The sequence below is a fragment of the Conger conger genome, chromosome 7, assembly GCF_963514075.1.
Source record: "Conger conger chromosome 7, fConCon1.1, whole genome shotgun sequence".
Classification (NCBI taxonomy): domain Eukaryota; kingdom Metazoa; phylum Chordata; class Actinopteri; order Anguilliformes; family Congridae; genus Conger; species Conger conger.
Window position 1 is genome coordinate 55616260 of NC_083766.1, and position 16982 is coordinate 55633241.

The 16982-nt window shown below is 44.2% G+C and overlaps 2 protein-coding genes across 3 annotated transcripts; one reads left to right on the forward strand and one right to left on the reverse strand.

The window, feature by feature from the left end:
• The first annotated feature begins 51 nt into the window (after positions 1-51).
• atg101 (autophagy related 101) lies at positions 52-2466 on the forward strand. Its single transcript, XM_061248527.1, has 2 exons — positions 52-943; positions 1418-2466. The coding sequence occupies exons 1-2, from the start codon at positions 692-694 to the stop codon at positions 1820-1822; spliced, it is 657 nt and encodes a 218-aa protein (XP_061104511.1). The 5' UTR covers positions 52-691; the 3' UTR covers positions 1823-2466.
• A 4835-nt stretch (positions 2467-7301) lies between these two features.
• Positions 7302-16052, reverse strand: zbtb21 (zinc finger and BTB domain containing 21). Of its 2 annotated transcripts, none has more exons than XM_061250216.1 (2): positions 15946-16052; positions 7302-14285 (listed from the first exon to the last, which is right to left on the reverse strand). In XM_061250216.1, exon 2 carries the CDS (start codon positions 14278-14280, stop codon positions 11167-11169), a length of 3114 nt encoding a protein of 1037 aa, XP_061106200.1. In that variant the 5' UTR covers positions 14281-14285; positions 15946-16052; the 3' UTR covers positions 7302-11166. The 2 variants fall into 2 exon arrangements, with proteins under 2 accessions (XP_061106200.1, XP_061106201.1); XM_061250217.1 differs by having other exon boundaries at positions 7302-14281; positions 15946-16047.
• Between the last annotated feature and the right edge of the window lie 930 nt (positions 16053-16982).

The following is a 16982-nucleotide window of genomic DNA, read 5'->3' on the forward strand; positions in this document are numbered from 1 at the left end:
ATTACTTAAAGCGGCAATAACACATCAATTCCCAAAATGCACAGCGACTTGTTAAAGCAGCAACGGCACATCTGTTGTGTGGCACATGTCAGAGGTACATGAACGGGGTTTTTCTGTTGGTTACGTGTTTGTATGCGTGAAACCTTGGTTTCCGCGCTGATATTATTTAGGTAGTCAACGATAGTGAGGGCCAGGACAGCTAACAACAATCAATCAGCGCAAATTAGACAGCATCAGTAGCTCTAGCCGTGGCCATGGCTAAAACCATTGGTCAGTGGACTAAGCCCGGTATGGTTCTTGCTGCTTTCCGTATTTTGTCTTTTGTTTACACATTTTGAGCCCCGCCCTCGAGAAGCGACATTTTGACTGTATCTTTGTATTATATGCACACACAGACTAACACACGTCAGCTAACTAAATAAATGTATCGCATATCTAGATCATTTATATCGACGTAGATTAAGAAAACATATCACGTTATCGATAATTTGTTTAACATAGCTAGCTAGTTATATAGCCATACACATTTGCTAGCAAGTCATTACAAGTGTAGACTGTAGATGTTTTGAAATCCGTCGAGAGGACAATATTCTTTAGAATAATATAGCCGTCTCCCCAACCCCACCGTGGCTAACTGTAGTTAGCTGCATCTCTGATTTCCTCCTGCGACAGCGAGGTATCAAGTCACAATATGAACTGCCGTTCGGAAGTGTTGGAGGTGTCTGTGGAGGGCAGGCAGGTTGACGAGGCCATGTTGGCTCTACTGCATACGATTCTGTTGCACCGCAGCACCGGAAAATTTCACTACAAGAAAGAGGGGACTTATTCCATTGGCACTGTTGGAACGCAGGACATTGACTGCGACTTCATCGATTTCACCTTTGTTCGCGTGTCTTCCGAGGAGCTTGACAGAGCCATCAGAAAAGCAGTCGGGGAGTTCAAGGTAACTTGCGTCTAACAAGTTTCAACATTGCATTACTAACGTTATTTGGTACCTAATCAACAGTACATACACTACACCAGGGGTCGGCAACCCTGGTCCTGGAGAGCCGCAGGGTGTGCTGGTTTTTGTTTTCGCCTTAATACCAGCAACCGATTCAGACCCAAGAAACCAGGTGAGGCGAGTTAACTGTGTACCCTGCGGCTCTCCAGGACCAGGGTTGCCGACCCCTGCACTACACTACAGAGTAGCAAGACAAGATTTTGGGTAACTAAATGCTACACTTCTTAGCCATACCTTGGAGAATAATGACGTTGAAACCGCCTATGGCTTTGGTACCGATATTGTTAATGATTTGGTGGTGATGCATTTAAATTTGCTTCTGTTCTTTCCGATGGCTCGTATGTCTACGTCGTGTACGTTCTGTAGAAACGCTTGATTTATTTATGTACATTCAATTCATATTATGGTTTACAGGAAGCTTTGGGGAACTCTGGGAGCGACGGAATGGGACAGATTTCTCTGGAGTTCTACCAGAAAAAGAAGTCCCGCTGGCCTTTCTCAGACGAGTGCATCCCCTGGGAAGTCTGGAGCATCAAAGTAAACGTCGTCAACTTGGCCAACGAGCAAGAGAGGCAGATCTGCCGTGAGAAAGTGGGCGAGAAGTTGGGCGAGAAAGTAATTAACATTGTGGAGGTGATCAACCGTCACGAGTACCTGCCCAAGATGCCCACGCAGTCCGAGGTGGACAACGTGTTCGACACCAGTCTCAAAGATGTCCAACCTTACCTGTACAAGATCACGTATCAGATCACAGACTCACTTGGCACCTCAGTGAGCACTACCATGCGGAGACTCATCAAGGACACATTGGCACTTTAGAGACCTCTGTTTGTGGAGGAGGACTCTTTGACAGGCCTTACTGACTTATTGGACCACGCGAAATAATTTCTACGCGTGGGTTGATTCGATGACTGACATAGACTAGCTAGCTAATTTTGGAGTTCCTGATGAATTCCTAACATTATAGATTGAAATAATGCGCAGGCCCGGCGCTCTTCCGAACAAAACAAATACGCGTGGTAAAAAAGAAAAGAAAAAGTAAAATGTCTCTGGTTATTTGTAGTAGTAGTAGTAGTAGTAGTAGTAGTGGTGGTGTTTTGTACAAACGAAGCTCGGAAATAATCATTACAGCGATCACCAATTTAGGGTTAAAACAGAAAAAACTAGCACAGCACGCTTTTGGCAACAGTTGATCCTTAAAGTGATTGAAAATATGACTGCCTTTCATATGTATTGTATTGCTACTGTAACGTCACCAGTATAAATATTCGACACCAGTATAAATATATTGTACAAATAAATTGAGTTGGAAAATGATGTCTACAACTTCAGCGCATAATAACAACAATGTATTTGTGAGATGGGACTTTAAATGTTGCATAAAATTTCAGTTATATTTCTGCAAGCAACTAAATGTATCTTCATAAAATTACAAAAATAAAATGCCTTTGGTTCAGATGATAGGCATTTGTCAAACAAAATATAGGTGACTGATATATTGGGAAGATGATGATGTTTTTTTTTAAGCCAACCTAGTCTAAATTATTAATTGTTTTCGATGCTCACATGTAATGCACAAGATGGAGATGATGGTCTTACACATTGTTGGATATTTATCCCACTTCAGATTAGAAAACATGACTTCTCCATCTATGTATTGCTTTTGTTTTTCAGAGTGCGTAATTGTAGTTTGTGGAAATCTTTTTCAGCGTGCTCCTCCTTTGACCTGGATTTCCCATGATTTCAGTCTCCCCCAGGGTCCCATCACAGCAGACAGCATTCCCAAATTCACTTCCTGATTTCCAGCCAAGAAATGTAGTCTGAAAAAAGAGGCTGAAATAGTTTGGGAAAAAACATCACTGTGACCCGTGGCACTCAACATCTGTCAAAGGGGGAGGACACGGTTTCCATTTGACTGTTGTGTTTTACATAATCACAGTTTGCCATTGTTTCCGGGATCGTGCCGGTTCCGGAACATTTGCCGTATAGCCCTTGTTTCCAAAGGACGCGTATGCGAGGAAGCCTTCAACCCACAAGCGAGTTGATTCACGCCTGGCATGGCAATGTTCAAATACTGTACAACAATGACTATTCAGTTGCAGGATGCGTGCTATGCAGCTAAGGGTCTTACTGTATCCCACACGGGAGATGGATGTTGGGACAACAAAAGGCGCCAGCTCTGTACTCTAGTCTAGTTGGCTGCTTATGCGACATGCTTTCCACTACACTAAACCCCCTGACAGTTCTTTTTCCATAAATTTTTTTTTAAATCGTAACAGATACATTGTTAATTTCATATTCAAAGTCTATATCCTTTCTGAGAAATCATTATCCTGGTAAAAGTGTAAATGGCAGGCATTTATATAGCGCCTTTATCCAAAGCGCTGTACAATTGATGCTTCTCCATTCACCCATTCATACACACACTCACACACCGACGGCGATTGGCTGCCATGCAAGGCCCCGACCAGCTCGTCAGGAGCATTTGGGGGTTAGGTGTCTTGCTCAGGGACACTTCGACACAGCCCGGGCGGGGGATCGAACCGGCAGCCCTCCGACTGCCAGACGACTGATCTTACTGCCTGAGCCATGTCGACCCACATCATGTATATTCTCTGGAGATCAAAACCTAGAACTATGGCCACAACGTTTGATTATAGCCTCACGCTGTGGCAGATTAAGGCATTATGTCATGTGGCATAAACAATGAAGGATTGTGCGAAATAAATTAATATGGGATCGGTAATTTCCACTTTCAAACATTTCACTAGTCAAAGACCAAAGAAATGCTAGGAGTGTTGCTCATTCCACAATCACCTGACCAACCACATTGAACATTTATGGGGACACTTGCCAAAAGTCTGACAAAAGCCAAGCATTCTGTAACATCACAAGGTGCCCTTTGGAATATTGTCAAATAATTCTGCAGCGAACTCTTCAATTATCTTGGAGTAATCCAATTTGCGAGATATTTGGCGCTCAATTGCAATTTCGGCCAGTCCATTCAGACGGTCTTGAGACATAGTTGACCGCAAGTAAATTTTCATGAGTTTGAGTTGAGAAAAGCGTCTCTCACCAGAGGCCACTGTTACCGGCACAGTCAACAATATGCGCAGGGCAACGCTGAGATTTGGGTACAGATCCAAGATGTTTTCCCGGTAAATGTAACTCAGTATATCAAAGGGAGAATCAGGCAAGCCACTGGGATAGCTCTTGACCACTATGCCTATCTCAAGACGCAGGTCGTCAGGATCTATGTCCTCCATCTCCTCCGCAAAATGTTGGCACCTGTCACGCAGTGTGCTGTTTTCGATCACTGTCCGCATGTCTGTGGCGCTGAAGAGAAATCCAAACAAATCACTGAAACCATCCAGCTGTGAAAATCTCTCTGTTAGACTGGTTAGAGCTGTGTCAACCAGGGGGAGAAAAAAATCTCGCTTGTAGCTCTCCTCGGGTGTCAATTGTGGGCGACTATCTGCACTTTCATCGTCAAACATTGCCCTTTTCTTTCGTCGTCTTTGTTCAGGAAACGCCAGTTCCACACCGGCCTTGTCGGCGATTTCTCTTGCATCTGCGCGAGCAGCCACAAAACCGTTCTCTCTGAAATCTCGCAAAAACTCGACCACAGTGCGAGTTTCATTTCTGAGGGTTTCCATACCGACTGGGGGACTCTGGAGTATTTTGCTCACGCGATTAATATGATACAAAATGTTGTACCACACAACAATGCACATGATAAAGGGCCCTGATGAAATCTCTGTAGCCAGGCTTCTGGCCTCTGTCGCTGTTATGCCATCTCTTTTCTCGAGTGAATGATCCGCCAGTGCCTCCAGGGCACAATGCACTTCTTCCAACTGATAGCGTAACACTTTCACGCTGTCTATACGAGATTCCCAACGAGTGTCTGAGAGGGGTTTGACGGTCAGCCCGGAGACATTATCTTTCAGTATGGACCAGCGATTAGTTGAAGAGCTGAAGATGACTCTCCTCTCTGTAGGATTCCAAAAAATGTTACAGACTGCACAGAGGACTTGGCAGCATCAGAAACAACCAAGTTTAAGGTGTGGCTGCCACATGGCATGAAGAGCGCTTTTTTGTTCAGATCAAGGATTCGTTTTTGCACTCCCTGTTTCTTGCCTTTCATATTACTCCCGTTGTCATAGCTTTGACCTCTACATTCATTAATGTTGAGGCCCATATTTTCCAGATGGCCCAAGAAAGTATCACATAGTGCTTCGCCTGTTGTGGACTCAACTGGGATAAATCCAGTAAAGTGTTCCGCAATCGAAACAGCAGCAGGGTTCTCGCAATTCACAATACGTAAAATGATTGACATCTGTTCAACATGACTAATGTCGGGCGTACAATCCATAATCACTGCATAGTATTTTGCATTATGAACCTTTTCAGTAATGGCCTGAAGAACCATCCTTCCTATCCTCACTATCAGTTCGTTCTGAATATCCTTGCTTAGGTAATGAGTTGTTATGTCACATCTCTCAACTCGTCTTAAATGTTTCACTCATTACTGGGTCATATTTAGCCATCAGCTCTAACTGCCCTAAGAAATGCCCATTGGAGGGGTCGTACAGTTTTTCTGTTGTCCCACGAAAGGCCATGTTATGTTCAGCTAAATGACAGATGATGCTGATAATTCTGGTTATCACTGCCCTCCAGTAATTTTGCTCTCTCTCAATTAGCTCCATGTTTTGATAGTCCAAAGTTCTCTTACTGGCCAGTCCAGCCTTAAGAGTGTGCCATTCCTCCATACAGTGGGTGTGTGTTTTCGAGCGCTCGTGGCTACTTAGACATTCACTGATGTGTTTCCATACGTTATAGCCATCTTTTGACAGACAGACATCACGTTTCCCGAATAACATGCAACAAAAACAGAAAACCCTATCCGTAGATTCGGAGTACAATAACCACGATCGCTTTATTTTTTCACCATTTTTAAGTGTCATGAAAAAGTTCTCCTTACGAAATCTCCGAGGAGGGGAGTCTTTATTTTGCGGGAAAATATTGTTCATCAGCTGCTTTGGGCCTCTTTTAACTAACTCTATTCTGACTGAGTCAGAGATTCGGTTCGACCATAATGCGGGGTCATCAGATAGGCTTACTATTAAAGGCAGGTCAGCAGCCGACCCACCTGCTCTTCTCTCTGTCTCACTCTCACTCTCTTGGCCAAGTTCCGCAGCAGCATTTGCTAGCTGTGCTGCTGTGTCTTCCGCTGCTGGCTGTGCCTCACGTCTCTCAGTCTCAGCCACAGCACTCCCTTCGCCCGCCGCTGCAGGCACTGGCAGCCGTGATAATTTTGGATATGCTTCCAGGGCTTTTGTCTTTTCAAGTGTACGGCGTCTATTTTGCGCCCCACTTAGTTTCGACGACCGTTTCATTTTTGGTTTGAGATGGAGAGAGAGCGCGATATATATTCTTTTCATTGGTGGCGCCTGGCGCGGTGCCCTTTGGCTTTGGCGTCCCCTAGTGGCTTGGCGCCCTGGGCAATTGCTCAGTTTGCCCAGTGCATGCGCCGGCCCTGATTCTGGGATAATATGTATCATCAGGTTTTGCACAGATTTGTGGAGTCCATGCCAGCTCGAGTGCACACTGATATTAAAGCAAAGGGGGGACATACCAAATACTAAGAAATTCTGAAATTCATGTACATTTTTTAAAGATTCAACTTTCACTCAAATTGTTATGCTGATAGTATAATTTGTAATGAAAACATTTGTATTAAATGAGAAAATATTGCAAAATAGAAGCATTTTCACTTGTGGTCTCTGACTTTTTGACCCCACTGTATGCAAATAAGCAAAAAATCCAATATGGCAGACTTTAGTTATCTAAGGCATGCATGCTTATCAAAGGTGCTTCCAGGGAATACTTGCACCAAATCTGGTGTGAATCGGACAGAGTGGGAATTATAAATATAATTTTCGTTATAGCGCCCCCATGTGGCCAACTGAGGTGATATATCCTGTATTTATTTCACGCATTTGTGATGAGTGTGCCAGGTTTCAAGTCTCTATTGTCTTACTATCTCACGCAAAATTGACGAATGAAATAAAAAGAAACCACATGAAAACTATAGGGGTTTAGCCATATGGGCTTCAACCCATGATTAATGTTATGACATTCATATTATGTTCCTATTAACATTGCCAATCCACTTTATTTGGTGCAATATAAATCAGTAATCTTGTGGGTAAGATTTGTAGAGCTGTGGCATTTAAACAGCTGAAGCAATGATTTTTCAAATAGGAATAATGAAGGCTTTGAGGCCCAAGACACCAGAGAATGTCAAAACTGCCACTGCAGTGGCTCACTTTATTTTAGTAACTAAGAAACCAAGAACAGTAGAAAAAAGCACTAACACAAAACTGATGCAGTTTGAAGCCACAATTTTGCAATCCATATTATTACAAATATTAAAGTTATTGCAGTGATACCACAGTAATACCAAAAAGATATAATCTTCAAAAACAGGGAGATTACAGTTAAAAAACTGAACAAAGATTTTTTACAAATGCTGCTGCATACATCATATTAAATGTGTTCATTCTATGCATTCAATGTCTTACAATCTTTCAGAATATTCGAGAAACAGGTCAAAGAATGAGAAAGAATTTTATATACATACTTATCTTCAATCACAAATATCTTAATTGAATGAAGTAATGTAATATTTACTGTGAGATGTGAGAAAGGAAATCTGACATTTCCATTTATACGATTTATTACGGATAGCATGGTCCTTTTTAATGTTATCTTGGATTATACAGCACTGCAAATCTGGGGTTTTCATGAAGACCATGTTTGTATCCTACAAGTTTACAAACCAAAGCAAAGTGTATTTTAACTTGGGCGGTATCTAAGGGTGTGGCATGTTATTAACATCGTCGCAATAAAAAAAAAAAAAAACTCAACGGACTTGTTTAATACTGTTTAGCCTTAGTCCTTTTGCCCATTTCTGTGAGTTTAAAAATAAAACAACACATGTGGTCCAGAGTGGGGAAAATGACATGCCATTGATATGCTGTTAGTCTGGTTTTAGGGTCCATACTGGGTACCGTTAATAATCTCAATCTGGTAAAAAGTGTCATTCACTTGTTCCTGAGGGTTTTAGGCATATGGCATGCAGTGTACTAACGCAGCTCCCTCTTACTAAGTACTTACGCACTGAAGTACTGATACAGCACCCTTTAGTTGTGTGCTATATTAAAATGGAGATAAGTATTCTGTGTGCAAAACATTTGTAGTAATTACTTGAAACAATAAACTTCTACCATGCACCACATACAGAGCGAAAAAAAAAAATCTTTCCCCCACATTGTACATAGGTGTTTTTCAACTTGTACAGCCATGAATACAGTTTGATTTTTATAACGAATAAGCAAGGCGACCTATGTATACAAACGCAATGTTTAAAGTGACACTGGCTTCATCTGAAACAATAGAAAAAATTGTTTAGCAATATGTTAAATCTTTGTCCATCTTGTACAATTCATTTAGGGAGTCACAGATCCACATATACTATATTTGAGTTGTAAAGACCACAATGAGCAAACTGAAACTGACTGGTGAAAAGCGAATATCTAAGACTAAGTGGGAAAATGTGGTTTCATGTTATCATCAATATTATCAAAAGCTTAAAAGGTTCTTGAAGCTGCACATTAGAGCTGTGGTAAATTTTGAACTAACTTAAAATAAAGTTGCCCGGCGTATTTAAACAAAAAGAAAAATCAAGAATTGAGCAAATTAGCTTGAGAGTCTTTGGAATTCAAATCGGCCCTAAGTAGCAAGCATTAGATTTGGCTACCAGATTTAATATTTGAAATTAAAAATATGAAATATATACTGCCATCCCTCCTTTGGCCACATATACGCAATCTAGTTCCTGAGCTTTGATGTGTTAGAGCACGAGTCGAGAGAAAAATAAACTCTAAACAGTGAGTGAGCGCCCACATTTCTCCTGCCAATTTATGGATAACTAAATGTCCATATATCAATGGAATTGGGGATAGGTTACATAGTTGAAAGGCACCAGATTAATGTGCCCCGCACTAATATCCAAGGCAAATAATCCATAACAATAATAAATTATTGTCTTCCCCATACATAACAGTTATTTCAGGGCTGCAGTACAAAGAAGAACTGTAATACAATTCAATTCAATTTGTTTCAGGCCTAAATTTTATATGCATAAGTGGAATTTCTGCATTCTTGTCATGACCTTTTCTTGCCAGGCACCACATAAAGAAAAACAGTTCACTTGCCAATTAGCTCATTGTCCCCATCTCCCTGAAGAAATGTGTGGATCTCAAGCTGTTGATTGGTCGCAGGGGTAAGATTTAATGATGGAAGTGATAGGATCTTATCTGCCAGAGGACATAGGCTATTACGTATATTGTGAAAGTGATGGCAACTATTTCCAATCACAAGGATTCCAGCTGGTTTATACTGATGTCAGACTTGAAGACACCAGAATAACCCATCAATAATCTCCATCAGCAAGCAAATACCCCCATTCATCTTTGAGTAAAATAAAAATACTGGGGTGAAATACATATTTACAGCCTGTTGGTAATTGTAAAATCTGACCTCCTGTTCTTTACAGCAAACAATTTGAAGCGAAAGTTAATCAAAGTACATCATGTTCCCAACACGAAAAAAACACAAAACTGTTAATTTAACCATTGCAATACAACATACTTATAGCCATTTACCTAGACTATACTACGTCCCCACAATGCAGACAAAATAAACATGAGCAAGGCAACCGTTGTTAGGCCTGGTAAAAAAAAAAGAAGAAAGAAAAAAGAAGAAAGAAATGGAGTAATGTTCTACAAAACAGTCTTGAATTTCAGAAATATTAAAGTCTAACAGAGTACACAACAACCAATGAATCGGAGAGTTTGCTTACGTGCGCCACGCTGTCTATGAATAGTGCTGTCTCAGACAGCTACAGAAAGGCAGAGATAACAGAGGTAACCATTTTATATCACCCACCACACCACAATTACTAGTCTTTTGCAAGAGCACTTAATTTACCCAAAACTGTACATTTCTTACTTAATAAAGCACTTTCAAAAATGTTTTTAAAGTTGTACAAAGAGATGCACTCATGTCTGAGGTGCTTAATTCCCATGTTTCTGAGGCAAAAAGCAAGAAACTAGAGTGAAGAGAAGCAAAAACTTTAAAAACAAAATAGCAAAAGTATATACATTCATACGCCCAAACACTTTTACATAAGACTATATATCTAAATATATTCACACTGCTAACAATAAGGCCTTGACGGCAAGCCGACCATATTTTGTCAGCCCATCTGTAACCCATCCACCTTTGATTTTACCAGAAAATTCTGTTTTTGGGAATGTTGAGATTACAAATGACTGTATGTTTATTTAGAAAACAAAACATCTGCTAGCCCCTTCAACACTGCATCCTGTCCTGTATTCTGGTCAAACTTAAAAACAAAAAATGTAACTTCAGGCTCACATGCATAGTGGCGTTTCTAATGAATTCAGGAAGTCGAGTGCTTATCCCTCGGGTAAGCGAGACCAGCCAGCCAAGTAGCATTTTTTAAATATTTCAGAATGTAAACATTGTGAAATTAAGCCATTGTTACTTTGTCTGGGAACAATAACTTTAAATTGCATGTATACATGTGATGTCCACGCACATATAATGTTGGTAAGAAGTTGTGGTTTGGGTAGAAGTGATGAATAAAAAAATTATGAAAACATTGCCACAGTGTTATTTACACAACCATGCTGCAATGTTTTATAAAATTCTTTTTATGAATTAAACTTATTTTTCCAATAGAAATGAATGAAAACCATCATGTTTGGCAAAAAAGTGAAAGAATGAAACAGTTCAGTCAATTTGAAAAAAGTTACAAATCACTTGCACTATCCGTGAAGGAAAGAAAAGGCAGGATATAAAATATATAGATTCTTTTTAAATGGATACATGTACTCTGGTTTAGACAGATGGATATTTATAGAAATCAATTAACAAAAAAAACAAAACAAACCGTCTTGAAAAGTAGAATTTCTGATGATTTTGCCAGCAAGAATACTCGGGAATTGTTAGATCAGATTTCTTACGACTATTTTTTGAAGATAATATTTGACCACTTCAAATGACGCACTGCGCTATGGGTTTGTGTTGCTCTGTTCATGGCTCCTCTCGTGGCTCCAAAGACTGAAGGCAGTCTTGAAGGTCCTGTGGCAGAGCTTGCACATGTACTGCCTCTTAAACGTCAGGGCCGAGAGCGTAGGCGCGTGGTAAAACAGAGTGTCCGATTCCTGAGGCGTGAGAGGCTTGTCCGCGGCATCGGCCGCCTTCGGCAGGCCCCCCTCCGGCTTCTCCTGCTCCGGATTCGGGAATTTGGTAACCGGCTCCCCCGCCGCCTCTGGCGGTCCCGGCGGGCCGGATGTGGGGGAGAGTTCCCGAGGCGGGGCGGACGGCCAGGGAGCGGAGGCAGCCGGGGGCGGGGAGGGCGATGGGGACGAGGGCCGCCGGTCGCCCTCTCGGGACCCGGGCGGCTCCTCCTGAGCGGCCATGTGGGACTGGAAGTGGCTCCAGAGGCGGAAGTTGGTCCTGAAGGCCTTGTTGCAGATGTGGCAGATGAAGGGCTTGATGTGGCAGAGCAGCTCCTGGTGGCGCTCCAGCTGCTTGTGAGCGCTGAAGAGCTTGCCGCACTTCTCGCACGGCCACACGCCGGGCTCCTCGGGCCCCGTCTCCGCCGACGATGGCCCGCCCTGCTCCTCCCGGCTGTCCACCGCCTCCTCCAGCGGCTCCTCCTTCACCTTCAGCTCCCCCTGGTGGTGGGAGGTGCTCAGGTCCTCCGCCATGAAGGACGAGTCCTCCGAGTCAAACATCACCGGCCCGGAGGAGTCGCTGTAGACCACCTCGTCTTTGGGTCTCGCCGTGCCGGCAGGTTGCGGGCCAGGCCCGAGGGGCTGGAGGTGGTCGGACACCTCCCCGTTGTTCTCCTGGAGGCCGAGGGTCATCTGCTCCTCCACGGTCATCATGTTCTGATTGTGCACCTCCACCTGGTGGCGCCATATGCTGAAGGAGGACTTGAAGGTGCGCATGCACTCCAGGCAGGTCAGCTTCTTGTACTCGCAGTGGGTCTCGTGCTCCTTCTTGACCGCTGGGCTGGAGAACCGGAGGCCGCAGTACGGGCACACGGTCGCGTGTCTGCAGCCCCTCTCGTGGTTCCCCTGCTCCAGCAGCGAGCTCAGTTTCTCGTTGCAAAGCCGGCAGGGGTAGACGTCTTTGCCTTTGTTTTCTTTCAAATGGACCGCCTGGTCATGAGCTTGGAGGAGTTCGTCCTCTCTCTGTGCCTCCTGGTCGGACTTCTCCCCGTTGTGCATTTTTAGATGCTGCCTATACTGAGACTGGAACCAGAACAGCTTCCCGCAGTAAGGACACATGTAGCTCCTGGACCTCCTCAGACTCCTTTTCCCGAAAGGCTGCGACTGTAGACCTCCCTGCTTGTTTCGCCTGAGCTTCATGATCAGGGCCTTTTTTATTTCTCTTTCGCGCACGATGTCGATCAGTTTCCGCTGAAACTTCTCGTCAAGGACAGTGTAGGAGCTGGAGGACGGAGCCGGGTTCTGCACCACCCCGTGCTGAGTCTGGCAGTGCGTCCACACCTTGAAGTTGGTGTGGAACCGCTTGTGGCAGATGTCGCAGGAGTAGAGCTTTTCCGGGTTGTGGTACATGTTCACGTGGCGGTAAAGTCCCGCGTTAGACCGGAAAACCTTCAGGCAATTCCAGCACTTGAACATTCTGCTCTGTCTGGATTCTCCCGGTTCGTTGTTGTCCTCCTTGTCGAAACCGTGAGGAGCGGCGGTCAGCCTGCTGTCCTCCGTTGCGACTTCGTCCATTTCGTTCGCACCCCTAGCCTTCTTCATTGGGTTCCTCCGGCTGTCAAGCCTCGCCTTCCTCTTTCCCGAATGTTTGAAAAACGCTCTCGGCCCCTCGTCAAAGTTGATGTGAAAGTCCCTGAAGTTCACGGGCAGGTTGTCGCCGACGGTGATGCGTATGATGTCAGACGGATCGGCGAGGGGGCTGCTGGGTTCCGTCTTCACGTGGACCTCGGCCGCATGCGCGTCCTCCTCCTCGTATCGGTTGCAGTGCCTGGACTTCAGAATCAACGGCGGGACCGCGCTGAGCTTGGGAGGCTTCTGGTCCGCTGGCTCCGCGTCAGCCAGATTCCTGGCGGCCATCTTGACCACAGACTGCTCCCGACTCTGTGGGGTCTTGAGCTCCAGGGCCGGGGAGAAGACCGGGACGGGGCTGTCCATAGATAGAGACCTGCGCAAAAGGCTCTTTATGAGGGGGCCACTGCGGTCAATAGCCTGACTGGACTCGCTGGCCTGACCCGGGGAAACCTTCTTGGGATCGTACGAGGGTGGAGGCGGGTCGTCTCGAATGCCGATGGCGTCGGGCTGCAAGCCGCTGTGCCGTATCTGAGATTCGCTGAAGGAAACCGAGGAGGTCAGCTGCGGCCGAGTGCAGGTCATGAGCGCCGTCCTCTCCCTCAGGAGAGAGACCGACGGATGAGACTTGTCTTCAGGATTGGCGGTGGGCTCCGCTGTCTTCCTGGGGACGGGGGTCGTTTTCCTTGAGGTCTGACTGGCCTCGCCTTGTCCTGTGGGCTGGGAGGGCTTGCCCACAGCCTTAGAAGACGTAATGTGTTTGGACTCCGTGGGGGTTTCTGCCTGTTTCGATGTCGTGTTCCCTTGTGGATTCAGGCCTTTGTGATGAGAGGAACTGGCGCTCGGCAGGTCGCCCCGACTCTGACGGACGATGACGCTCCTCTGCTGGCAACCGTTGTCGTCCTCCTCCGAAAAGGACATCCTCTTCCTGGAGACGCTGTACGAGACCTGAGGCCTGGTCGACATGATGTTCGTCAGAAACGGGATGCCCAGGCTGTATCCCAGCTCCTGAATGGCCGCCAGGCTGCCCTTGTCCACGAACAGCGACGAGGAGTAGATGTAGTTCAGCACGTTCTCGAAGGCGTCCGGCTCGCAGAAGTCCAGCTGAACGGCGGCCTGGGCTCCGGACTCCCTCCTGGCGAAGAGGGAGTGGAAATACTCGCTGCTGGCGGCCAGAATGCTCTTGTGAGCCTGGTACTTCTGGTCGCCGACGACCAAGACGACATCGCAGAGCTGACCTTTCAGACGCTGCTCGTTGAGCACGCCCAGCAGGGAGATGGCATGTGCCGGGTTTATGTAGTGCACCAGGCTCTCCATCCTGGCTGTCGGAAAAAACAAATATAAAACAAAATGAAGATACAAGACTCCGCATCCATTTTGTTTCAGCTTTTCGACTAGCCTACCTTCTGGTCGTGTTCTGGGTCATAAAGGATTACTTTTTAAAATAAAAAAGCAGTCTTTCATTTGGAGGCTTTTCAATATCCTAGTTCTGGCTATTCACCTTTGGCGCTGTGGAGATTGCTGGTTGAGATTTATTGGTCGTTGGTTTTGTTTTTTAGTTAGAAATCAACAACCAGCTCAGTCCCAAGAAATCAATTCAAGTGAGTTAACTGTGTAAGCAGCTGCTTTATTTCAGCAGTCCCTCCATGAGGTCGTGGGGGGCCCTGGTAGAGTTTTATATGTTTATATATATATATATATATATATATATATATATATTTTTTTTTTTTAATGTAAAAACAATTAATCATGTGAACACATTGTGAAAATCTGCCTTCATATAAATCACATACACACTCCACGATTACACCAGAACCACCTGTCCTGTACACTGGCCCTCCATACTTTAAGCACTCTGATCAGTTAGTTTTGCATTTATTAATGCATATACTCATTTCAGCAGCACATTGTCATGTAAATGCCTGAGATGATCAACACCAAATAAATACATATAATAATAATAATAATAAATAATAATAATAATAATAATAATAATAATAATAATAATAAAAAGAAGAAGAAGAAGAAGAAGAAGAAGAAGAAGAAGAAGAAGAAGAAGAAGAAGAAGAAGAAGAAGAATATTTACAACAATAACAAAAACAATCTTTATAAAACGTGTTAATTACAGCAACAAACACCCAGGCTATTTATGGAAACACGTTTACTAGATGTCATTAAGTTTTTAGAAGCAAAACTATTTATATATTTTGGTATTATTTATGAAATAATGTTGAGCCAACAGTAAGATCAATTTAACAATCCCCAGTCCTCTACACACCTGTTATATCTGATATTTTTGAAAAAACATTGTGCTGAAATAATCGGAACTGGTCATAACGCTATTTTCAGATACGGGGTAACCGGAAAGCCTAAATTCAGGCATAAAGCATTGAAATATGCGCATGCGCACGCCACAGTCCTTTTACGGTTTGAACCTGGAAGTCGCCTGTATCATGTCTACCGTTAAATATATTTCCATGGCCTAAATAAGAGTTTATTTCGTATTATCATCCTAGTTCTGGCAAGTTAGTGACAAAACTGAAGGGCTCGAACGCTTGCTAGTTTGCTAAGTAGCTAGCTACATGGAGTTACATTTGTCACTCCGCACATGACAGACATGCGTCTAGCTAGCACTCCCGTGGCTCGTACACTCACTCAGACAATTATCCCGAAACAACAAAGTAATGACGCTAATCCAAACACAAAGCTCTTTACTGCACACGCAAGCCCGCGACAGTCCAAATACAGACAGAGAAAAACAGTGTGGTCAATGAGCCTGCGCACACGCCATCTCCTGTCATTTCTCTGAAAGAGCGCAGACGCAGCATCCAAAACGGGCACTGCGGAGTCGCTTAGGAGAAAGAGAAAGAAATCACCTCAGCGTTACGTCAGGAAAGGACGCTTTTCCTAAACGTAAACAGATAGGTTAACTCAAGCAGTCGCAGCTATATGCAACCAAAGTGGTCTCATGCTTTAACTCACCCTTCTGATTTACTTTAGTTCCCGCGGAGCACCTAAAAAAGACTATTTTAGAATTCCGTTAAGCGTGTGGCAGTCATGATTCCATCCATCTTGTACTTGACGTCATCCCACACAAGGGATGAGGTCATCGCAAAGAACGCTCGTCACGTGCACTCCGCTCTGATAGGCTGCTTCCTCTCTGAAGGCGTGTGTGTAGGAAACGACTACGGAAATAACAGATTTCTAACCGAAGGATCTTGCACGTCTGCGGAGAGTTACTTAAAGAGACAGCTTGTCCTTCAATTCCGAGTGATGTAAACATGCAACATGTTCAAATCATGCGGTATCGTGTGCTTTTTATTTGAGCTAATATTACGAAAAGTTAAACAAATTAGTATTATTATTATTATTATTATTATTATTATTATTATTATTGGCAGTAGTAGTAGTATCATCACAATTGACATCATAATCAAGAATCTTTCATCACATTTGGCATGTGAGACACCTCAGACAATAAGTTTCTTCGGGCCAGAAAAAAGCACAGTAGACTCATTATCATGACAACCATGTTGTACAGCCACATTCTTCTCCCTTCTCACACCCCATTTAATGAGGCAGTATGAGAGAGTACACTTTCGTTCCTCTTCATCAAAGGCACGGAATGCCTTCCACACGTAGTGCATAACTTTCAGGTTCAATTTCCCTAAGAGCAGATCATCACCTTAGAAGTCCCCTTGAAACTAATTACGCCAAGCCAAGGTGATTAAAGACTGACACGCATGTAAAGAGAGTAGTATCTATTGGCCACCAGAATGGCTTGCAGCAGGCGATGCGGCACTGAGACTCAGAGAGCCGCGAACATCGTGCCTCCCTGGGGCTAAGGAAGTGGTAACCATGGTGCTGTTGTTAGGGGGTTGCTTCGGAGCACACCGTCGGGTGAATCGTTTGCCTGCTCCCAGCTCTACGTTGTAGTGTGAAGTAACTCCAATGCACCTTCTCCGGTCTAATGCGTACACTGCTTTGCTTCGGAATTACGCGACCTGTCGTTTTCATGC